Raw genomic sequence first — 10226 nt, forward strand, 5'->3', positions numbered from 1 at the left:
ACTGTCGTTAAATATGAAGGTTTGGAAACCCCAGAACTGTGCCAACACAACCTGAAAAACCAGAACGAAGTTTATTTTAAGAACATCTTAGTCACGAAAGAAAGTGAAAATATAATTAGGTAACTGCACACAGTCCATGTGTGATTCATTTACATTTATGCATTTGACAGACGCTTTTATACAAAGTGACTTACAGTGCCCTGATTACAGGGACAATACCCCTGGAGCAACCTGGAGTTAAGTGTCTTGCTGAAGGACACAATGGTGGTGGCTGTGGGGATTGAACCAACAGCCTTCTGCTTATCAGTTCAGTGCTTTAGTCCACTACACCAGCACCACCATTAGTGATGAGCAGCAGTAACATGCAGAAATATTTTCCGCTGACAGATGCATGCAATTAAACACAAACTCTTATAAGACTGTTCTTTTATTCAGGAATCAAAATGAACACAATTTTTACAAAAATACTTTCCTGGCAATGCACCCCATACGAGCATTGCACAAATGTTACAGTGAGATGCACATTTCAAGTTTCCTGCAAAGTAGCACATTTAAAACATAAAACAAAGAATATTCCATGAACCAGGGAATATTTGGAAGGTACAAAATATAAGAAACAGCAGTTATTACAGATTTAATAACAGCTCAGAAGCATTTGCAGAGAATTTGCGTAATTGTGATGTCATGTGGCCCAGCCACCATTAAACCATGAAATAAATACAGATCCATTGAAAAAGTCTGATCACAATTGATCCCTCCCATTAACAATCAAGTATTGACATTTGGATCAATCTCTACCATTAGAGGTCTTTTTGTACAGAACAATTAACAAACAGTAAAAGAATAGCAATGCTTTTATTACAAAAATATCTACAGCAGTCCAGACGGCAGTGTTGCGAGCACTTCGCTCCAGTGTATGTGATCTGCATTTGTTTGTGGTCCCGATGGGTTTGCATGAGCTGCAGGACACAAAATGAGCAGTCAATTAACAGAGACTGTTGTCCAAAACACTTATTACAGGTTCAGTCCCCATGCAATAGTCTGAGGCAAAAGTCAACATGAAATAACACTTGCAAAACATTTTACTTCTCTAATGGGCTGAATTTCCAAGTGAAATAGGATATTTCATAAGAAAAAATGTAGGATGGGACTTAATTTTTTCAATCAGGAATTAATTGGACAGTTAAAAGTGGGTGTTCCGTACAAAAATGGAGTCAGAGCTGAATGTGAGTTTGCAGTGGATTGTGAAGGACTACTCCTCTCCTGAAACACCGCCAACACCTTTTTGACTGGGATGTGGAGGCTGAAGGTCAAGTTCACCCTCCAGTGTATCTTCACGTATCTCAATGGTAACGCTTATTTTTCAAATCGATCGTTATTTGCTTTATTAGAGTAACATTACTCAGCATTAAATTTAGGGGTGGGTAAAAATATCTATTTTTCAATTCATCATGATCTTCATTTGAATGATCTCGATATCGATACTTAAATCCCAAGATCGATCTTTTATTCTATGCGCAGCCCTCTGCAGTAAGAGGAAATCACTTGCATTTGCAACCAAATTTCACACTACGTGACAAAAATTTTTATATTAGGCAACTGGCTGATAAATGTTTAGATTTCACTCACCAGTAATTGTGTAGTATAGTGGTGGATTGTTCAACAGCGAGATCCTTTCACTGCATGTTGAGAGTAAAAGTTGTTCTGATCCACGCGACCCATTTGTCATTGAATAATGTCTCTTTTAATATGCTTTCTGCTCTCTACAATCAGTTGTTGATCAAAAAAATAAATAAATAAACATTTAATTCAAATAAAATAAAGCCATTCGAGTCTCTCTGGTTAACGTGCTCATTTACAGATGCTTTTTAAAGAAATGCTGTTTTTCTTAAAGAGACAGTACCGGATTTAGCACGTGTTCAGCAAATGAATATAAATATTTTTAAATAGTAATTTAAACAATAAACATGTAACAAAAATAATATTAAATATATTATCATATTTTTTGATTGAATACATGGATTTGTTCATTTTTAAAAAGCCAAAATGTGACCAAAATGTAAAACATTATAAAATATAATTAGTAAAATTTGTATATTCATAACGTACCTAGTTAGAAGGTCCCCTGTATAATTAACATCATTAGCTGGGAGATCTTTTCTTTCATATGTAAGCAAAAGGGACATAATAACTGAAATACACTCATATGAATCGATATCGAATCAGAAACGAATCGAGAGCTTGTGAATTAGAATCGAATCGGGAAATATTTATCAATACCCAGCCCTAATTAAATTATTGTATATTAACTATTGCCTAGATTTTAGAGTACAGTAGCCTAAAACAATGCCTAAATAGCTATTTGGATTTTATGTTGACTTTAATGCATGTTCCTAGTCTTATTGTGAACGATTCATCAATAAACATTAATCAAGCATAACTTGCTCCGCCTCTGAAACAACTTTCCTTTTTATCTAATGTCACCAATCCTTGTTTTATCCCCAGATTTAAGTGACATTCAACTGTGTCAAACGAGTGAAAGTAATGCTAATATCCATGCGATGTAAAGGTATCACCTTTTTATCCTTGAACGCTCTCTGGTGTGCCGTTCCCATAGCCACCTTTAGATTTCATCTGTGTTTGAACGGAGTCCACCTACAAAAGACAAAAATAAACACTACGTTAAGAGGAAATCATTTCATTAACATTTTAAAAATTAACAGATCATCCATTTCCTTCAAAAGACAAACGAGAATGATGAAGCTGGTCAAAAGCTGTCAGTTTCACAATGATTCTAATTTGAAGTGTTTGGTTAGGTGTGTTAGTGTATTTGTTAGTCAAATGTTTCCTTTTTTAAAAACAAATAGAATGTGAGGTCAGGTGATTCTACACACAAACATTGAGGATTTTCACATGTAAATGATGCATGTCTCTCATTTGCATAATACGTCATATCTGCTGTTATGATATGAAGTATGTGTGAGGAGTAATGACACTCACAGCACCCAGCCCCGAACCCATATCTCCAGAACCCACGTGAGTCATGTGAACAAAGTTTGTTGGTTCTCCGATCATAGAGCGATCTATTCTCCGCCTCCGCTTCTGCAATTCACACACAAGAAATAATACGCTGAAGAAAGAGGGCAGAACATTGAAACAGTTTGAGATGCAGAACATTCAGACTCTAAGCCATGTTTCATTCATTAACTGCTCAAAAAACACACATGAGACTATCTGTAAAGTTTAAGGGACCCTCACTGCTGACATAGCAATGACAGAACTGCATGTTTAACGTGTTTGTGACTCACAGGTTGCGGCTGCTCGGCGATGCAGCAGCTGAAACAAACCCAGAACTCGGTCATGTTCCTCCTGCAGCACTTCCTGCGTCTCACTCTCTTTTCTCTCTTCCTGTATGTCTTTCACTCGTCTCTTCCTGCACAATGGCCACACGCATCTGCCGGAAACTGATTTCACCGACTGAACGCGCACTGGTCATGCATCCACTGTTGCTGATGAGGGTCACAGGCTCCTCCTGAAAGATCAAACACAGAAATGCAACAACTTCAGCGTCATCACCACACAATGAACATCTGCACACTGATTATACAACAGTTATACACATTACACGCACTGTGGTTTTGTGTGCCATTTCCTCTGTAGCACAAACACACCTTTTCCACCTTTTATACTGAATTAATAATTAACAAGAAACATGTTAATAAATCTAAATCTAAATAAGAGTGCATAGAGTCAGAAATTAAGAAGGGCCTGGAACAAACAAAAAATGCCCCCAAAAATCTAAATATGGGTGGTAAAACTAAATTTAATTATCTAACATAGAATGCATTTCAATGTATTGATTCACTTCAAGTATTTCACACAAAAGAATGAGACACAACATATTTTATGTGGTTAAAAATATGTCCTCTTAAAAGGTCAAAAGTATCCTGAAAAAAGGGGGGCAAATTAATGGAAAAAAAGAGACTGGAGGTGCAATATAGACAGGCAGTATCATTACTCTCAAGAGTATTACAGAATATACCTCCTGCATCAACAATCATTTCATTAAAACGAACATCAAAATACAGGCAATTATTTGATTTTATCATTATCAAATCAAATCAGAGTTTAACATTACAGAGTTATTTGGTGGAAGAATGTAAATCCAGCAGTTTAGAAGTGTTAAACATATTAAAAGTTGTTACACATGACAAAAGCTGTTGAAATATAGTAAATATATATTTACATTTAATATGAATTACTAAACAGAGAAACGCGCAGCAGGAAACCTCAGCCACACATTAGCATGCTAACAATCAAATAAGCTCTCTTACAGAACAGTTTGAGAAATAAAACCAAACCTTGAGCTGAAACAAACAATATTTGGTCATACAGGTTAGGTTTATAAAAAAAAAGCTTCTTTTGCCTCACAGTTTACAAAAAAAGGGAAGATGTGATGTCCTACCTCGAGCACTTCCTGAAAGTGTCTGTCTGTCAGAGAGCTGGTGGAAGCTCCGCCCACTTCCGCCACACTCCAGCGAAATCACTCCTGGGAAATGTAGTATGCATTTATGTAGTTCCCACAACTGACACGCACCCCGATACGACCAAAGATTATGTAACGAGTGAAACTTCCGTGATGTTCACTTCAAAACAGATGAAAAAGAGGAATATTAACGACTTAAATAAACATGCGAAGATGTTTTGAACGGCTTAGGAAAGATTGCTCCACCAGGGGGCGACGATATAATGTATCACGACAGTCATATATTCATAATTTTTATTTTCGAACTTCAAAATTCAGTCTGAAATTCCTTCAGAAACTGTCTGATATTAATGTGCGAATTCCCAAATGCCATGTCTGTACATATAAAATATGTGCTGTTTATTTACGAACTTTTTTATACAATTACATTTGGCAGAAGGGAAAGATGACATTAAGCCTAAATTATATTTAAGATTTTAGATGTTAACAAATATACAATGGCAAATAATTAGAAATTCAACTGCATATTTCAATTACTTTAATAGTTTATCTGTGCATGTTAAAGAAACGCTGGTTTCCTCAGACGTGGAATAAATGTGTGGACTGTGGATTTGCAGTAACTGAATTCATGTAAGGAATAAACGGATCACAGGAATACTGTGAAGACATCCAGAACATTTAGTCATCACGTCCCACACGATCTGACAAAACATCTCATTCTGCTTCTCTGAGTATAGACTATGAGTCAAGTGTGAGCTCTTCAAAGACAAGACAAAGGAAAAGTGCGGAGGAAAATAACCTAAAAATATAATAATTATTAGAAAAGGAAAACGAAAGCTTCCTCACAGACTCTTAAATTAGAGAGTTTGAGGTGTATGTGGAACCTGTAATTTGACTGAGGAACTAAGTCTAACCACAAATAACACATGTGACATAACCACAGTAAAAACCCAAACAACTGCCACAACACAAATGTAACAAATAAAGATACGAATGAATTAAATCAGGCATTAGTAAAGGAATATGTGCTTTTGTTTAGAGGGCCATGGGGTGACGTTGTATGTTTTATGAGTTTTGTTCAGCTCTGACCAGTGACGTTTTTTGGGATGATTTTTACTCCAACACACATGAACTGAACATACACCAGTCTGTGACTCTATCACACTTTATAGCCTAGGATTTATCTGGAGACATTTTCTATTGTAAAGACAAGCTTTCTTTTTTTAAAGAGCATTCTAGAAAATGCTAAATTACATTCTATTATATATTATGTATATATTATAGCAACATTTAATTGCTATAATATATATAATATTATATACAATATATTATATACATTACAGCAATTAAAAACATTAATAGTTTTCACAGATTTTCAATGTATACATGTATAGAACACCCATAATTAACAGATTGAAACAAGGCTTGCTATAATTAAATGTATACTTGTGTATTAATTATTCAGCTAAAAGTAGAACAAATTTCATCATGAATCATATACTACCAAAGTATGCCAAATGTGGCCAACTTCCACCCACACTGGGCGTGGCATAGGCTGTGACGTTTCAGCTCTCTGATTGGCTGCCAATAGTTTCCGCTGGCCTGCTGTGTTTATATAGCCAATCAGAGCGCAGCTCTCGGTAGTGTCTGTGCGGCAGTGAGCAAACGAGTTCCTCTTGGTGGAAGATCGCGAGGCAGCGCCATCATCCAACTCTAATTCAGCGCCATGGAGGAGTCGAGTAGTTGACATTTCCTTTCACCTTCTCTTTTCACGCTTTCTTTCGTACGGTCATTGATCCGTTACCGGTGTTATTAGCCACTTTTATCCAGATTTGACGCGTGTCTCTTCCAGTTTGAAGATGAAGTTCATCATCGGCATCGGCGGGTGAGTAAAGAGCGCGTGCTCATTCCAGGCCGCGTGTTGTGCGCGTGCCACTCGTTTAATATAAAAGTAGCCATTAACAATAATTCAAAGCTACAGTGACAACATAGAAACTAATGTATCTTGGACTATTCTATGGTTACATTAGTAATTCGTTGGGTTGAAAATAGTTTGTTAATCTGAGGAAATGTGGACACGTGATGCCCTTGCATGCTACTACGTTGTCACGGTGCTGAACGGCATTCATGACATGTACCGTGGTGTTTACATGATACTTAAATGGTGCATGGGAAATACCAAAGTGCATTCCCAAAAACATGGTGGTACCATTGGCATGGCACTATTTACTCCATGTTACTTGGTGGTTGTGATGTGTCTCTGATTTGAACGTGTTTTTGTCCCTCAGGGTCACAAACGGAGGTAAAACAACACTGACTGACAGACTGATCAAGACTCTGCCCAACTGCTGTGTGGTCCATCAGGATGACTTCTTCAAGGTCAGTAGATGCAGAGAATGCACACATCTGAGCTGTAGGTTATTCATTAATGATATAGATTGATCATTTAAGTCATTTGTGATGGATGAGATGGTTTTAGTCTAGTTGTAAAGGACAGTTCTAGTCAGGAGTGTCTGGAGGGATCTCCATCAGCTTGTGCTGGTCAGAATATTCTGGAGTGCATCTCATTGATGTATGTTTCAGCCCCAAGATGAGATTGCTGTTGGTGAAGATGGCTTTAAGCAGTATGATGGTAAGCTGGGCTCTTATCGAAGGGTTGCTGTGTTGTGTGTGTGTGTGTATTAAAGCAAGGTGCATTAATAAATAACATTTTGCATGTTTATTTAACTAAGACGCCTGGTGGTCTGCGACACTTACCTCTAGTGCTCACCCGTTTCATTTACGTCTTTGATTCCATAGTCATCTCCGCCCTGGACATGGACGCGATGATGAACACCATCCATGCCTGGGAGCAGAACCCTGTTAAGTTTGAAAGATCTCACGGCGTCAACAACACCCTGGACTCAGAAATCGTTCCACGCAAGCAGGATGAAGAGGAAGGTGTTCATATCCTGATTGTGGAAGGTTTCCTGCTGTACACCTACGGGTGAGACGCCACATCTATACTCTACATGGCAGGAGTGGGTGGCATGAGCAAAATCTTATATCACAGTTATTATCTAATCGTAATGGCACATGCTTACCTGTGATCTCACATGAGATGATTTTGATTTTAATGACACTTAATTGTGAAGTTGTAAATGACTAGGCCCAATTGTGTTTCAACAGACCTTTGATCGATGTGTTCAACCAACGATACTTTATTTCCATTCCATACGAAGATTGCAAAAAGAGGAGGAGGTGAGTATCGCATCATTTGAACTGAAGTCAAAGAACTAATGTGGTTTGATCAGACACCTGATCTCTGTGTTTGTGTATGTATTTCAGTTCAAGGAACTATGCGGTGCCAGACCCACCCGGTCTGTTTGACGGACACGTCTGGCCCATGTATGTGAAGCACACAAAAATTATGCAAGACTCAGGGGTTGATGTTGGTAAGTGTTTGTGCGGTTGTGTTATTTCTGATGCATTGAGACTTAAGACATTGACGGTTTGTATGTGTCGTTGTTACAGTGCAGCTAGATGGAACCATGTCTAAGGAACATCTGTACAACTGTGTGTACGGAAAGATTCTCAACGGCATCCAGAACAGTCTGCCGTGAACAAAGGTGTGACGCCTGAGGTCTAATGTGCAGGATTGAGTATTGTTAATTCAGTGTTTGTTAACCGACGTCTGTTTGTCTCTGTAGATCTGTTGATTGGCTTGAAGCACTGTAGCACTGCAGGAGGAAAGCTGCTTTGATTCCTGCAAGCAGCAGCAGTGTGCACTCCAGCCTAGACAGCGTGTGTATCGCTGTTACGGTTTTATATCTGTTTTTATATCCTCTGTATATATTGTTTTTAAAGCACTTATATTGCTACTCATCTGTATCAACATCAGGATTGAGAATGTTCTGAGGATGGTTGCAGCTACAAGCCAATAAAATGAAGCTCCTGCAAAGCCTTTGATCTTGTCGATTGTTTTACTAAACATGATGCATTAAATGAAGACGGCTGGTTAAAAGAGTAGTTGTCTAAAATGAGAATTGTCGATCCAGACTTAAGTTCCCTAGAAGAAATAAAGATGTTTAGCAGAAGTTGCACCTTTTTTTTCTTTTTTTTTTTTTTCAAATAAATGAAAACATTCAGTGACTAGGGGCTATTAAGCTATAAATAGTATCACAATAGTGGTCTATATGATACCAAGTCATACAATTTGTGTGCGCAACAGACCCAAATTTATTCACTGAAAACCTTCACTCTGCTGAAACTCAAATCTCATTTGTGCATGTACTGGTACATACTCAAGCATTAGGTTTGACATCAATGACACTAAACTGTATTTTTGCCTGTCAAGTGACCAGTTGTGCCAAGCCAGGTGTGGAAGTGTGAATGAGATTTGAGAACTTTTATGGAACTTTGGTGTTTCTGTTACTTGCACAAACCTATTGTCCATATGCAGTCTTACGGACTACTTTAATTATGCTTTTCTTCTTGGAACTTGGTAAACCTGTATGCATGTATTGAATAGGAAAGGCAGCTACACATGTTTTGTGTACCACAGAAGAATGTAAGTCACATGGTTTTGGAAGGACGTGAGGGTCAGAGCCAAAAATGTAAATTCTGTCCCAATATATTCCTTTTAAGGATTTAGGCTGCTGTTACAATTTTTTTTGCTTCAGTCTGCTTACGAAAATGTTAAGATCACAGTCCTGCTCATTTTTATGGTTTTCTAGCAAAACTAACCACAATGAGATGAAAAGAACCAGGTAACTAAGGTAACAGCACAGGGAGTAGGCAATGGTTATTTTCATCTATTGGAAATGTGGGTCATATTTGTTTCATATTTATACCCTGATCAGCCACAACGTTAAATCCACTGACAGATGAAGTGAAAAACATTTATCTCATCACCTGTCAAGGGGTGGGATATATTAGGCAGCAAGTGAACAGTCAGTTCTTGAATTTCATGTGTTGGAAGCAGGAAAAATGGGCAAGCATAAGGATCTGAGCGACTTTGAAATGGGCCAAATTGTGATGGCTAGTCGACTGGGTCAGAGCATCTCCAAAACAGCCGGTCTTGTGGGGTGTTCCTGATATGCAATGATTAGTACCTTCCAAAAATGGTTCAAGGGAGGACAACCGGTGAACCGGTGATAGGGTCATGGGTGCCCAAGGCTCATTGATGCGTGTGGAGATCGAAGGCTAGCCTGTCTGGTCTGATCCCACAGAAGAGCTACTGTAGCACAGATTGCTGAACAACTTAATGCTGGCCATGATAGAAAGGTGTCAGAACACAGTGCATTGCAGCTTGCTGCGTATGGGGCTGCGTAGCCACAGACCGGTCAGAGTTCCCATGCTGTCCCCTGTCCATCGCCGAAAGCGCCTACAATGGGCACATGAGCATCAGAACTGGACCATGGAGCAATGGAAGAAGGTGGCCCAGTCTGATGAATCACGTTTCCTTTTAGATCATGTGGACAGCTGGGTGCGGGTGCGTGTGCGTCGTTTACCTGGGGAAGAGATGGCAGCAGGATGCACCATGGGAAGATGGCAGGCTGGCGGATGCAGTGTGATGCTCTGGGCTATGTTCTGCTGGGAAACCTTGGGTCCTGGCATTCATGTGGATGTTACTTTGACACGTACCACCTACCTAATGATTGTTACAGACCACATACACCCCTTCATGGCAACGGTATTCGCTGATGGCAGTGGCCTCTTTCAGCAGGATAATGTGCCCTGCCACACTGCAAAAATTGTT

General features: G+C 38.8%; 2 protein-coding genes across 4 annotated transcripts; one reads left to right on the forward strand and one right to left on the reverse strand.

The window, feature by feature from the left end:
* Positions 1-409: 409 nt before the first annotated feature.
* LOC127456254 (CDC42 small effector protein 2-like) lies at positions 410-4619 on the reverse strand. 3 transcript variants are annotated; one of them, XM_051724655.1, is made up of 5 exons: positions 4466-4619; positions 3309-3532; positions 3001-3102; positions 2577-2655; positions 410-959 (listed from the first exon to the last, which is right to left on the reverse strand). In XM_051724655.1, the coding sequence occupies exons 2-4, from the start codon at positions 3360-3362 to the stop codon at positions 2581-2583; spliced, it is 231 nt and encodes a 76-aa protein (XP_051580615.1). In that variant the 5' UTR covers positions 3363-3532; positions 4466-4619; the 3' UTR covers positions 410-959; positions 2577-2580. The 3 variants fall into 3 exon arrangements, with proteins under 3 accessions (XP_051580615.1, XP_051580617.1, XP_051580616.1); XM_051724657.1 differs by having other exon boundaries at positions 4362-4472; XM_051724656.1 differs by lacking the exon at positions 4466-4619 and adding an exon at positions 4247-4453.
* A 1507-nt stretch (positions 4620-6126) lies between these two features.
* Positions 6127-8429, forward strand: LOC127456247 (nicotinamide riboside kinase 2-like). Its single transcript, XM_051724642.1, has 8 exons — positions 6127-6371; positions 6775-6865; positions 7070-7118; positions 7286-7472; positions 7655-7726; positions 7814-7920; positions 8000-8094; positions 8176-8429. Exons 1-7 carry the CDS (start codon positions 6346-6348, stop codon positions 8086-8088), a joined length of 621 nt encoding a protein of 206 aa, XP_051580602.1. The 5' UTR covers positions 6127-6345; the 3' UTR covers positions 8089-8094; positions 8176-8429.
* Positions 8430-10226: the final 1797 nt, after the last annotated feature.

The sequence above is a fragment of the Myxocyprinus asiaticus genome, chromosome 18 (genome assembly GCF_019703515.2).
Source record: "Myxocyprinus asiaticus isolate MX2 ecotype Aquarium Trade chromosome 18, UBuf_Myxa_2, whole genome shotgun sequence".
Lineage (NCBI taxonomy): Eukaryota > Metazoa > Chordata > Actinopteri > Cypriniformes > Catostomidae > Myxocyprinus > Myxocyprinus asiaticus.